The sequence below is a fragment of the Bombus pyrosoma genome, linkage group LG10 (assembly GCF_014825855.1).
Source record: "Bombus pyrosoma isolate SC7728 linkage group LG10, ASM1482585v1, whole genome shotgun sequence".
NCBI lineage: Eukaryota > Metazoa > Arthropoda > Insecta > Hymenoptera > Apidae > Bombus > Bombus pyrosoma.
Genome location: NC_057779.1, coordinates 9041516 through 9063912, shown reverse-complemented (window position 1 = coordinate 9063912; position 22397 = coordinate 9041516). Strand labels below are relative to the sequence as shown.

General features: G+C 46.9%; 2 protein-coding genes and 3 non-coding genes across 7 annotated transcripts in view; 1 reads left to right on the top strand and 4 right to left on the bottom strand.

Annotated features, from left to right (window-relative positions):
- Positions 1-22397, bottom strand: part of LOC122571873 (uncharacterized protein DDB_G0287625) — a 25946-nt gene extending 3549 nt beyond the window's left edge. Inside the window, exons 1-9 of one of the 3 annotated variants that reach the window (XM_043736146.1) lie at positions 20601-22397; positions 4838-5361; positions 3903-4445; positions 3364-3815; positions 2590-3270; positions 2073-2526; positions 1040-1962; positions 767-936; positions 490-698 (exon numbers count right to left, since the gene is read on the bottom strand). In XM_043736146.1, the coding sequence (XP_043592081.1) occupies positions 490-698; positions 767-936; positions 1040-1962; positions 2073-2526; positions 2590-3270; positions 3364-3815; positions 3903-4445; positions 4838-4987 (3582 nt within the window). In that variant the 5' untranslated portion in view covers positions 4988-5361; positions 20601-22397. Of the gene's footprint in view, positions 1-489; positions 699-766; positions 937-1039; positions 1963-2072; positions 2527-2589; positions 3271-3363; positions 3816-3902; positions 4446-4837; positions 5362-11337; positions 11605-20600 lie in introns of those variants that run through there. The other 2 variants (XM_043736145.1, XM_043736147.1) reach the window with 2 other exon arrangements.
- Positions 14022-14095, top strand: Trnan-guu. The gene has a single exon. It is a non-coding gene; the product is annotated as a tRNA-Asn (tRNA).
- On the bottom strand, positions 14435-14507 carry Trnak-cuu. The gene has a single exon. It is a non-coding gene; the product is annotated as a tRNA-Lys (tRNA).
- Positions 14794-19079, bottom strand: LOC122571889. Its single transcript, XM_043736183.1, has 2 exons — positions 17816-19079; positions 14794-16899 (listed from the first exon to the last, which is right to left on the bottom strand). Exons 1-2 carry the CDS (start codon positions 18227-18229, stop codon positions 16459-16461), a joined length of 855 nt encoding a protein of 284 aa, XP_043592118.1. The 5' UTR covers positions 18230-19079; the 3' UTR covers positions 14794-16458.
- Positions 15481-15562, bottom strand: Trnas-gcu. Its single transcript has one exon. It is a non-coding gene; the product is annotated as a tRNA-Ser (tRNA).

The following is a 22397-nucleotide window of genomic DNA, read 5'->3' as shown; positions in this document are numbered from 1 at the left end:
GAAACGACTCGAAGGGATCACGTACAGTCGCGGCGGCGTAATCATTTTTAACACGTCGAGCAAAAAACGCGAGAACAATGCCCAGAAAATATTTCATATCCTTAATTTTGACTCCCTTACCGTATAAACAGGCAGAAAAATAGATCGATTCCCTTCTAAACGAATAGATAGATAGAAATTCGGCTAGATCGCGTCGATCATCGTCGTTTCACGGTGACTCGACGCGTTTCGTGAGCATCACATGTTATAATTCGGCAGAACGTTACACGAAGAAGAGCGTAATCGTGTGTCGCGTCTAAGTTGTTCGTCGCGGATCGTCGCTCGATGATGTTCGATGCGCGAATCGTCGTCGCCGTCGTCGTTGTCGTCGTCGTGATCGTTCCACAGCGACATGACCGGCCGGATTCGCCGATCGCGAGCCAATTTTACGAGGAGATGTCGATTCTTTTCGATTTCGCGATCGGTTCAGGGCAATCGGTCGGTCATTACCGGTTCCAAACACGTCTGCTTCAAAGTCGCGGACTGATCCTCGAGACTTCGTTTCAGGCCCTCGATCGTTTGCATCAGCATTTGCCTTCGCAGTCGGGACAATTGATGCTGGAAGATCTGCGAATCCTGAGCGTTTACGGACGCGTTTGCGGCCATCCGTTCTTGACGAAGCCTAGCCACTTTTTCTTTCAGAGATCTCCTCGAATCATCTGTGAACGACAAGGATAGCGTAGATAGTTGTCTATACTCGTCACGACTTATCGTACGGGCTGCTTACCGGTATCGTCGGTGGCGGTATCCCCGTCCGAATTTCTCAACGTGACGTGCTCCCCTAAAGTTTTTTGTATCCTGCCATAGGTAGCACTGCCTGCGTACACTTTCCTCTTGACCGGCTCGCTTTGCGGACAATAGGAGGATCCTTCTTTTATGGGGCCCATATCGACCGACCTGCAAAGATAGAAAAGAGCATTCTCTAACACTGGTGCCTCTAACAAAATCGGCGGATACGGGGGAATGTGGGTGTCAGGGATGTATCGTTCGACTCGCTAACCTGAAAGTCATTAGAGGTGCTCGCCTCCTGACGTCGCATCTTTCCTCCGAGTCCGAGGAACTCGACGTTACTCCCTCCTCCTTGGTTACGGCGTTGAGCGACGATTTCGAGGCGCGCAGTTCTCTTCGACTTATTCCGGGGAAAGAATCTGTGTGCGATAAAAAGGTGCAACGAGGCCTGTTGACGAGGTAAGGGGAAGTTTGAGAGCGCGTGGCGCACTGATCCGAACCGACGATACCGTTGCAATTGAACATTGTCACTGCTGATGGTGAATTGGTCGTGGACGCCGTCGCCATTCTCGTGTTTACTCGCCGTCCATCGTAATCATCGGGATCCTGATTCTCGTAAACCCTCGGCCGAGAGCAACGAAGCATACTTTTATCGGGCGACTGCCGTTGGCTCACCGTCGCCGTCGCCTTTCTTCTCGAAACGAGAGGGGAGTCGATGGAGCATTTGATCGAGCTCGATTGAAACGTGGCTGCTGTCGTACCGGGCACCGGTGGGGAAACGTTTCGCTCGACGAATCGTCGCATCGGAGAACATGGTTGAACGAACTGCTGCCTCTTGGGACTGGTATGCTCGAGATCCTTGATGCTGCCACTCTGCAATTCCGGCTGCGAGTTCCTACTCTTGGAGAGGGCAAGTTCGATATTCAGCTCTGTATTTTTGATGAGTTCGACCCGTTTGTTCGTCAGTCCGTTGTGAAACTTTCGGGAGGGTGATGGTACGATGGGTAAGCTGGTTTGATTCTTTTGCATGTTCACCAAAATGTTCTCTGCCTCGAGAATCAATTCTCGATACTTTTTGTCCGCTTCCTTATCGGCCTCGATCAGAGCGATCTCGGAGGCGAACGTTGTCATATAGGTGTTGTTGTCGGTGGTAGTTAGCCGCCGCCTGACGAGGTTTCCGTTCACGTAGCTCACCTGTAGATCGAAAGAAAAAAAAAGAGGACCGATATATCGGTATAATCATCGGTATACGTATCATAGGCCGATATACGTAGATAGGTAGAAATTAGAGCGCGCGCGCGTACCGAATTGGAACGTCTCTTGACGACATCGAGATCACCGGTGACGAGCCGGCCGGCAGACGATCGTTCGTCGGTCGATCGGAGCGGTGACAAATTTTTGTTCACGTCGCAATTTTGTTTCTTGCGACGCAAACAAATCGGTGTACCACCGACGCTTCTACTACCCTGATTGAAGCCCGAGTTTTTAAGCAGCATTCTCTCGACCAGCACGCGGTTCAAGTTTGCCGCCGTTTCTTCGTCATCGTCGTCGTTGTTGTCGTCGTCGTCACCGTTACGGTCGTTATTGCGACCAATGACTCCTATTACGCTGGTATTCGGGTCGCGTTTGTCGAAATTCGGTTTCCTGCGCTGTGAGGATCTCTTTTTCCGTTTCTCGCTCGACTGCTGCTTCTCGTCTGTTGGTTGCTTCTTGTGTCGCGCTGTTTGCTTCTTCGCGGTATTCTTCGCGCTGATCGTTCTGCGAACAGAAGCGCGACGCGTTTCATCGCCGACAGGAAATAGAATTTGCGCATTCACATACCTCTGAAGCATCGCCGCCGCGGCCGCCGTCGCCGCGTCGTCCCTGTTCCTCCGCTTCATCAACGACTCTCGCAGTCTGCTGCTCCGTCGAGCGAGTTCGCCGGCGAACGCGAAATAAGTACAGTGTCCGGTGTTGGTGAAACGTCCGGTGCAATCGAGATTGTCGAGATCGAGGAACGAACCGTTGTCGATATAGTCGAAGTCATCGTTGCCGAGAGGGTCGTTTTCATCGGCACCGTCTCTAACAGCGTCCAGATCAGACAGAGATTCGATGTAGTCCTCGCAATCGGTCGGATCGCTGTCGGACAAAATGTCCGTCTCCTTCTCGTAAACGTAACTTTCGTCAAATTTGCCCATCATCTCGTTCAAGGTGATATCGTCTTCGGATGATCTGGCGCTTCGCGTGATCGACGACGCGGACGAACCGTTTCTATTACCGTTTCCGTTTCCATTTTCCTTCTCATTCCCGTGCCTATTTCCGTCCTCGTTGTCGTTGCTGCTACTACCGCCGGTACCGTTGCTACCGGCAACGCTGCTTACGTTGCTACCGCCGTCGCTGCTGCTGCTGTTAGTGCTACTGCCGCTACTGGTGCTGCTACTGCTGCTGTTGCGTCTTTGCACGGATAAAGCTATCTTCGGTCGAATCTCCATGCCAGATGCTATTCTCCAATTTTGATTTATCCTACGAGAAAGATTTGGATTCGAATAAAGAAGGCGATCGTGTCGTTTCGGCGGCGGAATTCGAGAGGCAAAGAAAAAACTCTGGTATACTAACGGACTCCTTCCGGCGCTGAGACTCTCCTGTTTCAATTCTCTTCTGGCTCGTCCTACTCGCGCACTGCTCGCGTTTACGTCACTCGCGCTCCCAGACGATTCCGTGAGCTTCAGGCCAGAACCGCTGCTGGTATCGTCGATATTCAACCTCGATTTGAAGCCGGTGGTGGTACTCGAGCCGGAAGAGTTGGCCGACAGCCACGGATTCGTCCGGATTCGCGAGCGTTCGCGCGGCGATTGAACGGTCGGTGAGAGCAATGGCGGCGGTATGGAGGAAGGCGGCGGTGGCTCGGTCAAATTGCTCCTCGAAGATTCCGCTGAGAAGGATTCCTCAGTCCGCCTCTCCTTCGGTATCGCCGATCGCTGCACCGACACATCCTCTTCCGGAAGACGTTCGCCGATCTGTTTGACAAAGCGAATCGCGTCACTTTGCAACGTCTGTCGAGTCGATATCTAAAAGGATGAAGACGCGAGTCTGTTCCTCTCCGTTGAATCTGCCCCGCGTGACCAATGACAAGAGATCCCGACCGGGATACGTACCTTACTCGTCCTCCCATACTCGTTGGATCGAACGACGTCTTTCCCCAACTTGTCCATCGTCATAGTTGCCGTAGAGAACATCGTGGCACAACCAGAAACGGAAGGTTCGACGTTGCCCTCGAACCTTCCATGTCTGCTGCGTCCTGAGAGCAAAGAAGCGGATGCGACCGGCAAGTCCGACGAATCGCTCGGTTTCTTCGGTCTGCCGTTGTTATTATTGTTATTGTTCTTGCTGCTACTGTTGTTGTTGTTGTTGTTACTGTAGTTGCCTGTGGCTGTGCCGGCATTGGCGTTGGCGTTACTCTGAAAGTAATGGGTGCCGGTCCTGATGTTGATGTAATATTCCGGTGGATAACTGGTTCCGGGTGAGGTACCGTCCGTCGAGTATCCGGTACTGTAGGCGCTTTCCGGAGAAGAGAGGTTGACGCTACCGGTGCCCGCGGACGTACCAGAGGACGCGGTCACGGTACCGCATCGATTACCATCCTCTCCGTGCAATCGAATTTCGTCCACGTTCCTCGACGGCGAATCTACCGGATGAACCTGCGAATCCAGACAATCTAAAGTCGGCAACCGTTCTCGCGATTCTTCCGAAATCGAGGAGAGGCAGGAAATCGCGCGGAAGGCTCGTATGGAAGAAAGTTGCGCGGTGGAAGCGGTCTGGTAAAGCGGAAGAGTCGACTCCCGCGTACGACCGGTATACGGTCCAATTGGATAGCAGTTGGCTGCTAGATGAAAGCGAGTCGACGGAAGCAGAAGCTGAGAGAAAGAGAGAGTGCGATGTCGTTGCCCGTCTCTCGTCTCTTCGCTCGTCTGCTCCGCGATTCTCGTTTTCACCTTTGAGAGAACAGAGGAGACCAAATGGAGAAGAGAATAGAGGAGGCAAAAGAGCATCAAGAGAGGGTTTCGTACGGTCGACATCGAAATATACTCACTTGGTGCAACGCGGGGGACCTGTGAGACCCGTTTCGAGGAGAATTGGAATTGGAATCGAAACCCTTTTCCCCCTTGCCCTTTCGGTCCTTTTTCTTTTTCGATCGCACGATATGTGCTTCCATCCATGTGCGCAGTTTCGTTCCAAACATGATGCGCGACGGTGATCGGCCAACGGTGCGCGGGGCTTCGTTCAAAAATCAGCTGTCCTCCTGCCGTGTCGGAGGTTGCAGATCTGTTCCAGGATCGTCGAATTCGACTCGCGTTCGATCACGGTGGTGCTGACATCGGCGCTGACGGCGACGACGCTGACGACGTCATCGACGGCGATGACGAGAATCGATCCATTTCGCGAGCAAGCCAGCCTAGAGCGATCAAGCCGATCAAAGATTCCGGAAGCTCGCGAACGTTTCTTGTTGTCGCCAATTTCTAGCCAGTCGCCGTTCGTCCGATTAGCGTGGAAGGCCGACACGTTGCTTGTTCTCCTCGCACCTTGTCCATTCCTCGACGATGCGATCCAACAGATCTGAAACAAAACGCAACAGAAGGATACTTAGATCGTATGCGGCGTTGTTTCGACTTTGTGTCCTGATCGTCCGTTGAAGGTCACTGCTGTTAAGAAAACTCTACATCCGGTCTTTTTAGCTTTCTAAAGCACCGAAGCCATCGACAGCGTATAGACAAAAAACTGCGACGAAAACAGACCATAAAACAGTCGACAGGCGACGTTGGCTTCGGGGTTTTTCAGTTATAAGTAACACTGCTAGCGTGCGAATCTGGACCAGCTCATATTATTATTTCATTCTTGTACTTTTCACTCCTGTATTTCAAATATATTTTTCTACCTTATAATTTATCCACGCGTCTCTCTCATTATACATCTAATAACCTCAACATCGTCCATTACGAAAAACTCAATTTCAAAAGGAGAATCGAACCATGAGCATGCACGAGAAGCGGCATTGTAACGTCGCTCGTTTTGTCCGCCTCGATGCGCACACCGCAGAAAGCTGTCGTCTGTTTAGTTCCGTTCAAAACCCGAATCGACTTTATCGATCAACTACCGTTCCCCTCTTGGTCGCCTTGGAAGATTTCTCTCGATGAGGCGTTAGGGGAGAAAATTGTGTCTATCTTTTACGGCTTATCATTGTTGTGGATATAACACATCTTTCTTCGAGCAGCGGCGAAACTTTACGTAAAGAGAAGAAAAGTCGAAGGAGAAGCTAACGACGGGCGCGTAAGACTGGGCGAAGATGCGCGAATAAGAAAGAGAAAATAGGGAAGCAAAGAGAAAGAGAGGAGAGGACAATGAGTTTCTGATCGAGGGCAAAAACGATCCGAGGGAAAAGAAGAAATTCGGATCGCGAAAGGGGTGAAAAGCTGCCGCTTGTTTTCGACGCAGCGGCACAACGCCACCTGCTGCCTAAGTGTTAACCTTTCTCGGTTAGCGAAGAAAAAAGAACCTAGTGGCTAGATTCTAAGATACAGGGAATCGTAGTAAAAGAGGCAGAGGAAGATGGGAAGTGGACTTCCGTTTGCGATATTTCGCGAGAGAGAGCACAGAGGCGAACGGAAGACGCGCGGGTTAAGGCGATTAAAAACTTGCGAAGTTGAGGTTCGCCATTTCGAAAAAATCGTCGACTCGGAGAAAACGCCGCAGCACGACGTGCGTTGTTGTTCGAGCGTCGTTCCATTGTGCTACCCTGGACGAAAGAGGAACACACGCCGAACGAGAAACGTAAGGAGAAAACAATCGACCAAGACAATGGACGATCCGCTACTCTACGCTATACAGTGGTTTCATCTTCATCGTGTAGTCGTACGATACAAAGCCGGCGAGCTCGCGCGTTCGCCGTTACGATTTTCGTTTGAACTTAGAGTTGCAGTTTATTTTTTTTTTTTCTTGGATTACGTAGTTAGTTGCAAAGCATGGCGTTCTCGAGAACTAGCAACCTTTATTTTGCCCAACGGAAAGACTCGAATTTCGTTGGACGCAGTCGCAAACTGACATTGTATTTCCGACGGCGAGGAAAGACATCGAAGGTAGAGCGCGGTAGCGTGCAACGATATTCCGAGAAGAGAAAGAAAAAAGTCGATCGAATCGATGCGACGTTATCGTTGTGAGGCGCGTATAAAGAAAGAAGCGCGGTCCTTAACCCTTCGATCGCACGTCGAATAGCGAAGAGGTCAGAGTGCGATCAGCGTACGCCTAACGATGACGCGATTAATTCGATTAAGACGCGCAACGTCGCTCGCTAGGATAAAAATAATCGACCCATTATTGATTATAATTTTTTCGCGTGAGCGAGCTAACGCGCGAGCGTACGAGAATTCTCGAAATGTAGAGTCGCTTTGGGCAGACTGTCGCGACAGCGCGAAGCGAGTCGATGCGACACCGCGTCTTCTCAAGGAGTCGAGAACGGGAGAAAGGGAACGAGGTTCTGGAGAAAAAGTAGTCGTGGGCCCGGAGAGATCGCGACTGGTAGACGAGCGAAAGAGACGCGAAAAAGCGAGTACCGGCTAACGGCTAGCTAGAAAGACGGGATTCGGAAAGGGTTCGATCGAGCAGCCGCGTGGGTGGTTCGGAGCGCAGCGGAGGTAGCGACCACGACCGTGCCGGGGCAAACGTTGGTCGCCATGGCAACTCTCGTAGCTCTCGCCCCAGGCAACCCCCGGGGGATCTACGGGTCGATCCTATCGATCGATCGATCGATCGATCCAAGCAACGTTCGTTTTTCACGAGATCTGTTTTCTCATCCGAGCGACATGCCGCGGCTCGACCCTCGCTCATCACCACCCCCGCGTTTTCTCGAAACATTTCCCTTTCAGGCGTAAACTCGAACGAGGAACAAAACAAGTCGGTCGTCGCGATTTCACGGTTCGAGTCTCGATCGGTTTGCTCGTTGACCGCTCGGATCGATCCGGCGCGCCAGCTCCTTTTCCCGGTTGCCGTTACCGTTGCCATTGCCATTGCATTCCTCATACCTCCGACGACTATACTTCTTCACAGAAGCGTATCTCGCGTTTGTTTCGCGAGAAGTCGCACAACGCGATCGATCAGGTTGCGCTCGATCCATATCGCTTGTATCATCTATACGTAAATACAATTCCGTGGACGTAATAACGTTAACACTATGAGTCATCGACGACGGTTCACGGGCACATAGGCGATCGTAACCGCGCGTTTGTTTCTCACCCGAACGACTTGTTCTGCTCGAGTTGGACGGTTGCCAAAATTATGTAACTCCATGATAACGCGGCTACAAGTGCGGTGACTCTGAGGTAATTATTTAGAAAGTTTGCTGCCATCTTGAATGTCGATAATTTTTTTAATATATGTGTAATTTAATATATTTAGTATATGATTCCGAATGACATTTTCCTCCTGTACATATAACCGCTGCTGGGTCTTAGTTTTCGAGGTATTTGCAAAAATCGTCGATATTGCTACAGTGAAGTTCGCCTATGATAATTGCGCGTTCGTACAGCGTATGCGCGTCTCGCGGCGACTGGATAAAGTAACGTCTAAACCAAACCTAATTCTTATCTTTTGTTTATAGTTTATATGGGTCCGGGTTAGGTGTCATTCTATCCGGTTGCCTCACGGTGACCGGCGAACCAATACTAACGCATACGCTGTCACGGATGCACAATTATCATAGGCGAACTTCACTGTAGTAATATCGACAGTTTTTTGCAAATACCTCGAAAACAGACAAAATTCACTGAAACGGTACCGATAGATATTTTCAAATGTCCAAGAACTAAAAGAGTCCGATAGTAACATGCGAAGAAAAAGGTTGGTCAGACTGTTGATTTCTACAACGTGTTGAGAAGTCGTCGAAATCCAAGATGGCGACAGCTTTCTAAATTGTAATTACCGACCATGATCGTCATCTGTTTAGTGAATTTCGTTGCGAAATCGGTCGATGCGACACAGTGAGAAAGTTTGCTTTGTTAGGGAAGCGACTGGATCCGCGACTGGGGAAAAATATAAAGAAAAGAGGAAATGACAAACCTCGGTCAGGGTCAAGGACACGAGGCAAAGCTTGGTTCGGTCCCAGGCGGAAAATCGTCAAACGGCCGAGTGTTCTCACAGCGGTACAGCTATCGTTATGTAGTCACTGAATTTAGAATATTTTACTGTATCGTAAATCAAGCTATAAAATAAAACATTACGTGTAACTTTGTTCTGGAAGAAGGCGCGAACATAAGAAGTCGCTTCGCTACTATTCGAATGTCCGAATTGGGATCGGGGGAAATACAACGCGAAACGATTCGACCGTCGATCGTTCACGCGTGTATCTAATTCCGATTGACATTGGTATCTCGATAAAATGAAAAGCTAATTTGTAGATTCATTTGGTTCATTGGAACAAAGGATAACGGGTGTTCCCTTCCTAGAAGGCGGTTTTCTCCCCGAAAGATTCTCGTGACAATGGCGCGAGGTAAAAATATGCGCGTTAGAAAAATATACGAAACGATCGGAACGATTGACGGCCGGTTGGCGACTCGCCAGTGCGTAGATACTCGCCGTGCGTAGACGCCTGTATTCCAATACTTTCCGACCTTGCCAGGCTCTCTTCGAGAGCTTTGGTTCGGTTTATCGAAAGCCTAAAACGAGAAAACGATCCTCAATATACATACTGTATACGTATGTAGAATGAGTTTTCTTCCATCAATCAACGAGCTCAAACGTAAACGATCGAAAGTCGCAAGAGCAATTTATTTTAAGTTTTACACGACTCGTTAGCAAGTTTAAACGAAACGTTAATCGGGCTGGAGGCCGAGAGAAATAGCAAAAGGCGTCCCCTTTGCTCCAGTTGTCGGCGCACCCTCTATCGGAACGGCTAATTCGAGCCAACTACCCTCCACGAGGATCCTCGTGACCAAAAATAATCCATCCATCCATTTGCTCGCCCGTATCTATTGGTCGCGTGACGCGTGATGCGACGGCTCACACTCATCAACTCGCGTTACGAATAGATACTTAGGAGGAGAATCTTAGTCTCGCCTTTCTCAACTCCGACGAATGCGAATCTTCGGAATAAAGCACGCCGCGAGTCGATTACGCACCACTACCCCTACCGCGGACTAACTTATCTCGTTCGCGCTTGTCTTCTCCCTCTTTGAGCGTTTCCTTCGCAAGCTGATTCGGGCGACGATCATTTCCTGTCTGTCACCACTTTGCTTCGAGTAGACTTCTGTACGAAATTTTCAGACTGATGAACTCTCTTGACGCGTGTTCCTTCGTTCAGCCTTTTTATTTCTTTGCCTTTCGAGAAACGCCACGCCTTAGCGCGCGATGTTCCCGGGAACAAATGATATCGCACGTCGGCTCGTGTTTCCGGCCGCGAGAGCCGTGCCATATCGCACGACAGAACGCATTCATCGAGTATCTCGACTACGTATTATTCTGGAAGAAGATATTCTACCCTTCGACACGACTCTCGGTAACGTTAATCGTTCCCCGAGTTGTCTTACTCGCGATAACGCGAATTCTTTCTCTCCCCCTCTCTCTCTGCCTTTCCATGTTTATCCGCGAAAATATTTCCTGGAAATTCGACTCCTATCCGGAGGAGCGCAAACAATGAAACGATATCTGGCGAAAAGTTGTGGTGGAGTTGCTGCTTGATAAAAAGAAAAGAAAGCAAAAAAGGAGGGAACAAGCAGTTTTATAGTTTCTATGTTCCGTAGACGCGGTCGCTCTCGAACAGGCTGAAACTGATTGGTCCTTCGTTCTATGGAACGGGACGCGAGATCTATTTTCGTTTCTTTGTTCAAAATTCCTTCGAGACTCGTAGATATTTGCACCGCGTCCGACCAACCGTTTGAATAACTGGAAAATCGCGACGAACCTTTTGCTTCTCCCATACCGTCCCGTCCTAGATGTTCTCCTTGTGTGGAATTGGTCCGCGTTCGCAAACGTATATAGGTTATGTAACGATAATGGCTAGCGTGCGACGGACTCGAGCGCACTGGGTTCGGAAAACCGCGCAAACGACGATTACCACACTTACCATGACCGAACTAAAATTGTCCGTCTACGTTCGTTTTGTTGGTACGAAACGACGTTTACGTGCTTTCTCTCTCGGACAAAAAAACGGATGCAACGACGACGGCAGCTTTCACGCGTCGACGCATCGTATTGCAACGACCCACCGTCTATTGTACAACCTTTAACCTGCGTTATTCTCCAAATATTCCATCACAGTATCGTCGCTTTTATCGTCGCGTTAATAAGATTACGGTATTAAGATTCTCTTCTAGGAGGCAAGAGGCGATACAATCGCCAATAAGATTTCGTTTATGCAGTATGTAGCAGAGAGAAAGTCGTATGTTCGGATGCTAGGAGACAAATCTGATCCGAACGGCGGTCATTTGTCCATAAATGAGTAAAGTGTAGGGAAGTGATTGTTTGCCGATTGACAAGCTTTCGGTGGAATAACGAACGTTAAGGAATTGGGGTCTCGGAAGGAACGTATTCGAAGTAATGCTTTACCTTGCTTTCCATCGAACGTCATCCTCCATCAGTTACGATCTTCTTGCGCTTCGAAAATACCGAAATCCGTCGATCTCGATCAAGTTCCCCGTGAATCGAACGGTTACTCGACGATTCCACGTTGGAGAAATTAAAACGCGTGGAAAGATGCGCGTCACTTCTTACGTGAGACGTGTTGTATGGACCGTTCGAGAAGAGCAAGAGGCACGGCCGCAGTGCGGCCGGCACGCGACACTCTAATACTACGGGAACAAAACCTCCTACCTCACTGACCGTTCCGACGAGACTGAGCGCCGCCGACTACGCACCCTTATTGGGTGGGCACGTTGCAGGGCCGTACTCGAATGGGGTGCTCTCCCTCTATACTCTATGTACTCCCTTCCACCTGATACTGTCCGCTTCTGTCAAGCTCTCGGCTGTTTCCCGTCGATACGAGCCATCCCACCGCCTCACTCGGAATATCGACACGAACTAGAGAGCACGAACCGTCTTTCGAACCCTACCTGATTTCGTGCTCCTCTCGCTCTCGCGACCGACAGAAACCGACCAATTCTTACCGCTTTGGCGTTCTCGACAGCTGACAAACCTAGATGACTCAATCGAGTTCGATGTCCGACGATGTACATTACTGTACATACATACATACATAGCTGTCCCTTTTGCGTGTCCACGATGTCCTCTACGAGGAAACGCACGATCTTAAATAAATCGATGTTACAGCGATGACACGATTACGTAGTATATACATAATGTATGCTATACGAGCACGACTAGTGAACGACGAGCGATACGTCCCTGTGCAACAGTGGCTAAACGGGACGACACCCTTCGACAACGTAGGGTAGCCAGATCCAATCGAGGGGACTTTGGAGAATTCTCGCTCTCATTTCGTCGTATATTACCGTAGAAAAGACACGACAACGATCTCTTTCGATTTTACGATGTATTTTCGTAAGATCGATGCTGCGCGATTCTCGGCATAAAATAACTGATCCCTTCTTCCCATCTTCTTCAGTTTAATGAGAAGGAACCATTTAATTTGAATTATCATTTAGCGAGCTTTTCGACTTTGTGCCTCCCATTGTTTGTGGCTCTTCGTGGCTTTCGACAAAGCGACGTCGAACCGTCTCAAAGTATCGAAACCTTCGGCTTTTATACTGCCAAATGAATACCTTTCGCGGTTGCATCGCGAACAAAAAGGAAGATTATCGATTGCTCGGTCGAATGCCTGCCCCTAGCTTTCTCGCATTTACATGCTCGACTTTCCCATTCGACTAAATCCGAATCTGTCTGCCTTCGACGCCAAATGTTGGAATGTTGCCTCGCGTCAATTTTACTCTACACCCTCGCTCCCAAATCTCCCTTTTTAATCTTTTGCCAGCGAGAAAAAAAAGAAGAAAAAAAGAAAAAAAAGAAAGGAAATTGGGGGCACAAACGTGAATTCGTCGAGACGATAATTACATAGGTATCTCACCAGAGGGATGCGATATTATCCGTATACGAGTTGGCACTATTTCGAGCCTGGATTTTTGCCAGGATAAATATTGATCTTGTCGCGTCCGAGGATCCTTTCGACTTCGTTCGATTCGATTCGACGATTGACACATGTTACGCAGCGGAGCTTCGAAATTGGTGTGCTACCTTCTTCGCTATCTCTTCCCGCTTGCACCATGGCGACAAAGGAGCGCAAGGAGTAGGAGCGATTCGATTAAGCTCGAGCGTAACGTAATAATCGAACGCGATTCGGAATTCCATTTTGCACAATTTCCAGCGAAGAATCTAGATAACTTATTTCATTCCGTGCATAATAAAAAGAGAAAGAAAGAGAAATAGAAATAGAAAACGAAGAATGGGAAAGATAGTTTGAGGCAGAACCGTGGGAACAGTACAAAGAAAGACTGCCTACAGTCTACGGCATAAGCTCGCGCGAGCGACAATTCATGGCTCCTTGACAAGGCACGAAGGGCTATCGTCGTTCTCCGCTCTCTCTCACTTGAGCTTGGCTTCGCGATCGACTCTTTTCGCTTGATCCGTGTAGACGCGACCCGCTACCGAAACTAACAGGAAAGGATAACGAGCCCCTTTACGAGAATCCGCACGTTGCGTTCCCAACGAACCTTCCGCAAACACCCTTCGTCGTTCTGGCAACACCCTCCAACTCCCTTAAAGGTTCCCGCTACGAAACACCCAGCCACAGCCTCCACGATTGTTCTTTTCTCCACCGAGCAGTCACGCGCACAGCTTTCCTTTCGCGTATCTTGCTTTCGGCTAAGCGGTGTGTGCACGCAGTCCTTTCACCGACACACACGTTATTCGTTCAACCACTCAAATTCATTTAAACGAGCATCACGCCGACCTAATTCACCGTGAGATTCTGCTGCTATCTCGAGCAGGCTTAGATACGTACTTGCGTGTGCAGCCTTTAGATGCACGCGCGACCAAATTGCTCGCATTCTACTTCCGAGTATGTATCACCTAATTAGCTGGAATACGAAAAGAAACGCGCGTTCCCCGCTTCGAGTGTATCGACCTTATCCACGATTAGATGTTTCTTCTACTCTATCCCATACATTGTATTATCGCATGAATGTAGATTACGCTCCTATTCATCGTTATCAGTTCCACTACTTGTAATTTGATACATTTAATACAGCTACGATATATTAGAAACGACGAAACAAGTTGCCTCCGTGGCGCAATCGGCTAGCGCGTTCGGCTGTTAACCGAAAGGTTGGTGGTTCGAGCCCACCCGGGGGCGAATTTCTCTTTTGTCACGTCGATTCCTTTCGAGCGAGGACTTTAGAAATGACCATGAATATTTATTGTACGTATATTGTACCAAGCATCCAACAATTATAATTTTTTTGTATGGTACTTTGTCCGAAAAATTGCTAAGCTAAATCTATGCCATTTTCAAACAGACGAAGCAAACGGAACTGAAAATTATCCTCTAGTATCCCCTAGTATCCTCCTTGTTCCATTATTTTTGAACTTATTTCATATCAAAGCGAAAAAAATAGATCTATATAATTTAAAAAAAATCAACGTATTTTTTAATACGCAAATCTTGCCGATACAGCAACAAAAAATAATATTCCGCCCAACGTGGGGCTCGAACCCACGACCCTGAGATTAAGAGTCTCATGCTCTACCGACTGAGCTAGCCGGGCTATAATTTTTTGCGACCTTTAATATAGTACACTATGTGTATTACGTACTAATAAAACTGCCTAACTAATAAATAAATTTTTTCAATACTATCGTCGACGATGCTTTCGACGCTCGATTCTTGCGAATGTTTCGTAATAGACGCAAAACGTGGGTTACGAAATAAGTTGCAAATTTTTGCTTAACGCTATTGTTTATTTGATGAGATCAAGTACTGACGATAACTTACTTCACGTTTTACACTAAGAAGGTTTTTGTAATTTCTCGATTTATATATTACGATAATGTGCTGTAACGTAAACGCCTGAAACTTTTAGAGCAATTTTCTTGTTTTACGAGGCTTTCTAAGGTTTTATCCAAGAACAAACTAAAGTTGGCTATATCTCTGGTGTCTCATAAGATCTTGTCGGTATATAGATAAATAATACATGTTTCTGGATATAGTTCTTCCGACACTGTTCGAAAGTTAATGCTCGACGTAGAGCAACTTCTCTAGATCCTGAAACGCATCTGATAAACGCGTCTTTTTAAACGCAACGCAACTTAGGTCGAAAATCTTGTTTGACCAAACATACCATCCACTTTCAGATCCTGTCGAGAACATTGACGACGAACACGCATAATTTTCTACCATTTTGGTTATGATCTATGGTGTTCCACGCAACCACGTTAACCATGCAATTCAAATTTAGGCGGAAACCTTCAGAATCTCAACATTTATTCTTATACTTTACTTTTAAAGTTATTATATCCATATATGTATGTATGTATATCAACCTGCCGCTATCTTTCTCTCTTTGTGCAGCAAAGTTTTTATTCGATCTTTTCTTTTATACTAATTTTTAAGCAAATTTAATTTTTTTCTTGATTGAAACGTATTTATCGATGACAGTGAAAAGTGGTAGACACTCGAATGATCGAAAGAAAATATTAAAAATAGGGAAAACAAAAAAGGACAAAAGGTACGAAAAACACCGACGAGGATGGGATTCGAACCCACGCGTGCAGAGCACATTGGATTAGCAGTCCAACGCCTTAACCACTCGGCCACCTCGTCAACCGTTAACTTTTTATTTCAATACACAGAACATGATACATAAAAAATTTCTCAAACAATTTATTGTTATTAAATAAGCTAACTTTGAATCACAAAGGGTAATTGCGTTTCGAGTGATAATTATAACGTCTCGATAATGTCATTTTCCTATGCGACCGGTTTAATGCAACGGTGGCTACGTAATCTAAGATGCAGTATCTCGTCTAAGCTTAAACCATCGTATCGGCAAGAGAACTTCGATGGTACCTGGTTCGGATGTAATACAACTAACTGACCGATGATTACACGAAGCTTTTATTGGAAAGGTTTAAAGCGACTTGGATCAAGGTTGGGCGATGGAATTCATCGGGATGGATTCGCTGTGGGAAAGCGAAAACGAAATAGCAAATTCCTGGAAAAGGTGTATCAAGAGACTAGTCGTAATTAGGATATAAATGTTGCTATAAAACGAATAATTATGGAATCGTGGACTGATCTCGAGTGGAAAAGAGAAGAAAAAAATAGAAATCGTTATCATCTGCTTACAAAGAAACTGGTTTATTCGTATGAAAAATACGTATGTATCGTGGTGCACTGGTTTTTCACGTGTAGGAAAACAAAAGGTCTTGTTTCATTGGCTGGCTGCCAGAATTGACTGGTCTGCAATGCGACCTGTCTGCCATTCTCGCGAGCAAATTTGTCGAGGTTGTGTTTTGTTCAACCGGCAGCCGGTGGTCCGCTGTTCTTCCCTGACCATTGGATACAAACGCGCGCATGAGTTTGGATCAAAGATGCGACCGGGTATGCAACTTAATGGCGAGACAGGGGATGAACAGCGTAAACAAACGCAAAACATTCGCGAGTGTTGGAGAGAACAAATGAGGGAGAAACGGACGCCGGTGATCGATCGGTGATATTCAACGATCGCCCATTACCAAGAAGCAACGAGAAGGTACTTTTTCCGTAAGACAAGTAGCTTCTTCCAAGGTGCCGAGATTAGCTCTCAAGAGGACCTCCGCGATTACTTTCTCGGCGATAATACTTTGACGAGGCATCGATTTCCTCAATTTGCCAGCCACATAACGACCAAACGTCTCGAAATGGTCGTCCGTTACGGAACTGGCAAACTGTCTCGGAGAGATTTCACACGTCGAGTCCTTCGGCTGACGATCTTGAAAGCTTTCCGGTTGTTGATGACATTTCCTTCTGAGAGGATCGGCCGATGCGGAGGTGGAAATTCTTCTGGCGTACGAGCCCTCGGTTTCAAGGATGATCGGTTGAAACGCCGGAGCAGAGCTAGCTGCCGGGGACGGTACAGGCGACGGTGGCTCGATCTTGTCTACGTCCGTTTGCACAGACTAGAAAACAGTTACGTTGCCAACTGTAATTCAATGCTAGCGATATGGACTATGGTGTATCGATCAAAGTACGCGTATATGTATAACGATCAACGAACGAACGCGATACAAACAGAGTCCAACGTCCGAACGAACCATTCGATACGTCGTTGCACTGACTCGCGTTGTTACGTTCCGCCTTATCGTACCGCGTTGTTAGGTTCTATCTTATCGTATCGCGTCGTATCGTGTCGTATCGTATCGTATCGGGTCGTATCACGTCGCGTCGAGTTTGCTCTCAATGAAATAAAAATGCTTTCCAACTTGCATAATCTTTCGCACGAGGTATTCGTGGAAGACTGTTTCAAATATACGAATATATGGACGAGAACAAACCAACGTTTCGACTTTCTTTTTCATTAAAACGTAATTCTCAGCGCATCGTAGCGCTCGTCGAGTTTTCGGATCGATAAAGTCCCGTAAAGAGGAAGAGAAATAGATAGAGCGAAGGTTAAAAAGAAATTAAAAGCGAGACTAAAAATGGCAGGAAAGAAAGGATAAAAAGAGGAAGAAACGAGCTTGTTGCTCGTATCGAAGAGATGTATTGCTCGCGAAATATTTATCTTCTCGTTCTCGAACGTAGTTACTACATTAGTGACGTACTACAGCGTTACAGAACGAAACGCAACTTGACGCCTTTGACTGCTCGTTCACGAACGATAAATTTGATTTTTCAAAAAATTGAAATACCAAAAGCTTGCGTGTTCGTTTAAGAATACAGAAGTAAAAGTAGAGTGCAAATGAGCATCGATAATAACGAATGGGAGGGGAAGAGAAGGGACGGTTTTAAGGGGAAAGGGAGAGCGAAAGTGAGAGAGTGCGAGAGTCTCGATTTGCGCAGTCTCGGTAACTCGAGAAAAATTGCACGAGGTCGTACCATCATCTCCTCTTGAGAGAGATCCGTTGGGTTAGCCAAAGCATTCTTAATGTCTCTCTCTTCATCTAGTGGACTCGTTTCGTTTTGTTCCGCTACGAACTTTAAAATATCGTAGTACCATAACGAAGATCTGTATCGTAGTCGAGGATTCTGGACCATCTTTTGCGAATTTCGCACCTTTTTGTATTCCCTTCTGAACGCGGTTCTAAGCGTGTTGATTTTTCGTATGACAGTCTCTTTATCCGCGATCGGATTAACCTCCCTCAATTTTTGCACGAGAGCGTCATAAGCACGATTTCGAAGTATCCTGTCCTTGTATCCCCTATACCTGACCTGCCACAAGCAGCGGAAACTACGGTAGAGGTGAATGAATTCCGCGAGGAAATCATGCGAGTATCCGACCAAATCCGACATGTTGCTTGGTTCGCGCGGATACGATTCCCAAGGAAGTCGATCGGATATCGATCTTCGGCTTTTCGATCAATTCATGCACTTACGAAATTGCGTGTTTTTATATAGGTGTACGGTCTTTGAAAAAACGTAACGCGATCTTCTCGCCACGCGGTTGACTTACGATCGAACGACGAACGCGAGCACAAGTAAGATAAACGTAGCGTGGATGACCGCGCTCGACGTTCGACTGAGGGGCCACCAGTCCACACGAGTCCACAGGCCGCTTCTCGAACGGACGATCGTCAGATGGTAGTCAGATGTCGATCGTATGCCTGCCTTTGGAAACGCGTACCTACGCGTTTGCACAAACCACCTTGTTGCCGACCAGATCTTTCTCCCTCCAGCAATCAGAGGTTTGCTCGTGCTTGTACAAGCGGCCCTACCACGACAAGCGCTCGACGCCACTCTTTCATAATTACTCACATTCGTTTTCAACGCAGTTCTTTCTTTATACTCCTTTCCTTCTTCTTTTTTTTTCTTCTATTTCCCCTCGAATTACATCGATTAAACAACTATCCCTTCTTTAATTCTTTCTACTTTTGCGTTAAGTTCTTCTTTACAAACTGATTCTTCGGGAGAGAGAGAGAGAGAGAGAGAGAGAGAGAGAAGCGAGGAGAAGGTTTCGATCGAAGTGTACGATTCGACTGGAATCAGTGCACTGCACGCAACGCGTTCGCACTAGAGAACGTTTGACAGTCGTTGCGCGTAATCACGTGGTATTCTCGCGATCGTGTAACCGTTCACGACGAATTTTCAAATCGTAGAAAGCTTGAAATTCGCACGGATCCAGTGGTACTTGAAGCGCTTTGTGTTTTACCAGGTTCGAGAAGGTTTGCGCAAACGCGAAGCGCGACAAGAGGAACCGTGGCGAGGTGTTGCGGAGCAGGGTGAAGGCGAACCGACTCGATGGGTCTCTGTCTGCGTCCAATGAAAGCTATTTCCTGCTAGTGTTGCCAACGTGACCGCGCAAACACGTTTCACGAGCTGGTCGAGTGCGACAGTTTATGCACCGCCACGCCTCGACGTGTACCACTCGCGTTCTTAGTGTTTCGTACGCGTTAATTGTTAACGAAAGGTTACCATTCGACGCTTGCCTCCAGACATTCCCACTTAAATAAATCTCGTGGCAAATCTATCTGTTTTATCGCGAAACTAGCGAGCGCGCACGTGCAAACCACGCCGCACAGTCTCGCGGAATTGGTTACAGTTTCGAGATCGCGAAAAGTATCTCTGGAAAATCGAAATTGCGAAATCCGAGAAGCAAACACGGCCGAAGGCCGGTTTCGCCAGATCGGAGGACGATAGCGCTGCCGCTATGTGCGAACCTTCGCGCCTTATAAGGTACTAGTCGCCAATTCGTTCGTCACTCGAATCCCCGTCATCTCGATTCTCGCGATAAGTCTCCTTCGTCGTTACTTATTTATTTATTTATTTGTTTGTTAGTTACGGAATACCTAATCAAGCTATAGATTATACTGAATAATTTCCATTTTGAATTCGAACATTCTAACTTGACGTATTTCTTTGTGCGATTTGCAAAACGTGTTTCAAAAAATAAGCTGAGGTAAGAGATTGAGAGAAAACGAGCAAGAGACTCGTAAGTCATAGGAAGAAAGAGAAGAGAGGAGGAATGAAGAGAACGGAGAGGCGGGGCGAGAGTAAGCGGATATTATAAAAGGAGAAAGGCAACGATGTTTAAACACGAAAGACGTACTTTCGCTTACAGATAACACGAGAAAACGAAATCATTGATATACAAATCGTTGTGCGATTTCGAGAAAGGGAGATTTAGATGCAAAGTGTCGGTGGTGAGCGTCGAGTCAGAACCCTGTCGCTAAATCAACGTTTCTCTCGAAATGTAACGCAGACGCGATGTATTTACACCAAATATATCATGAATTGACATAAGTTACAGTCCAGAAAGCGATACTTTGTCCGAACGCCACGCACGTTAGTACACCAGTGTCAAAACATTTGAGGGCTTGCATTTGGATTTGCTTCGAACGATGCGATTCGCTTGCCTTTTCCCTTCCTATTTTCGTATCTCTTAGAATAAATTTACCGGTACCTGTTTTCCAGAGTATCTATTTTTTGGGGGGAAATAATTTGGAAATTAGCCGATAACTGCGAGAATTACAAAGAAAATCTCTTTCGAGACAGCAATTATATATTTCGATCGATCGATCGAACGTGCGATTGCCAATCATTGTAAATACATAAGGCGACTTAGTTCGTGTTAGCTCGAGCGCTGTTCTTCTCGTAATCGTTGAGCGAATCCACATCGTGAATAACCCAAAATTACATATACATATGTTTGTTCGGTACCACTTACTTCGAGTCATCGACGAGCTCGCTGTTTTCCCATTTCTTCAAAAAGTTGTGTTTTCACCACCGAACCGCGTATCACGGATCATTTACCGATACCAGACAAATTTCTTTAATCGCAACACGCTTGAATCTGCGTGTGGACAGATTTTAGCGGAGACTGCGATCCCTAACTTCTCGCGCACGCGCGTCAACTTGTACTTTGTTATCTTCGTATACGAATTTTTCACCGGTACCCCTATACTGATTTATCCTTCGGAATGCTTGGTAGATGAAAATTGAACGCGGCAGCTGAAAATTGCAGCCAGCAGCGTGCGTGCAAGTAGAAATCGTACCGGTGGAATGCACCGGTGGTTCGGACGCTAGCTAAAGTCTCACTGGCGAAACTGGCACCGTTGCGTTGCGTTGGTTCGTTTCACTCATCGTAGGCTTCCACTCGGTCGCTTTCGCGCGTTTATTCCGAGTGTGGCGTGTGTTGGGCCGGGTCAGGCCGAGTCGACCAGGCCAGGCCAGGCTAGGCCAGGGCAAGGCAGGGCAGGGCAGGGCAGGGTAGGGTAGGGCCAGGCCAGGCCAGGCCAGGCCAGGGCAGGGCAGAGCAGGGCAGGGCCAGGCCGGCAATCGCCGCCGTGTACCCAAACTATAATAGATTGTAGCACTGAATACACTTTGTTTATGTAAGCTGTTATGACGGCGTCTAGTTCAAGATCAAAATAAATAGAACTCAGAGTTTCGACTGCCAGTTCCGTTCGATATACCACGCAACAACCGTTTTTCATCGAATATTACCTTGTCGTATTTTGCTTTTTAAGGGAAAAAAATGAAAATTTAACAGCCGCTCTTCGTCCGAACTTGCAATGTGTGCGTGCGTGTGTGTGTTCTACATGAATGTGTATATACATATGTATGTATACGTATTTTGTGTTTATGACAGCTTTAGTATTTTGTTTCTTAAAACTCAGTATAGAGACGATATCGAATGCAAAGCGATTTCGATTATGGAAGACGAACGATTATACAGGAAAGAGAGCAGACGTCGGGATAGCGAAAAAGGGAAGCGATTGCGTTTTTCTTTGTGATCAAAGAGAACCTCTGTCGGTCACCGAATCTGTTACCGAGTCGCTCGCTTTTCGTTCTTTGCATCGTTTGCCAAGAATCGCTTCAACTTCAATGTAAACGTGCTTTTTATTCAAATTTTCAGCTAGACGATACGACGACACATTCTCGGAAGGAAGATACGCGCAAACGAATTCAAAATGTTTATCGGTTTGGCAATGGATATCGTTCGAGATGCAGAATACGATAAACTCGTTTCGAACAAATCCTTGCACCTTTCTTCTCACGTTCGAAAATATTGCACAAAACGCGCGTTGTTATACATTTGATTTTTGATTATTGCAATGTATTCGTTAGGCTTCGTACGGTTGAAAATTTGATTGGTTTGAGTGGTTGATACGATGTAGGATACCCACATCAGAATATGTATATAGACAAGAAACAGGAGATAGATAGGTTATGAGTGTGTGCGATGTTGCAACTGTTCGGGAAAACGGCTTTATGGTTTGTTGGGAAAGAAGAAGACGAAGGGGAAACACCGTGAAAAAAAAACGAAACGATGAACACCGAGTATGAGAAAGAAAGCAAAAGACAAAGAGGACGATGCTAATCCTCTTTGTATGGAAAAACCGAGTGGTCCGCCGAGCAGACTACGAAGCAGAGCAGACTTTCGAATAAGCTATTCAACCAGTGCAATATACCGTACAAATATAGCGTATCCCGTCTAGACGACGTGACTTTTCTATACAAA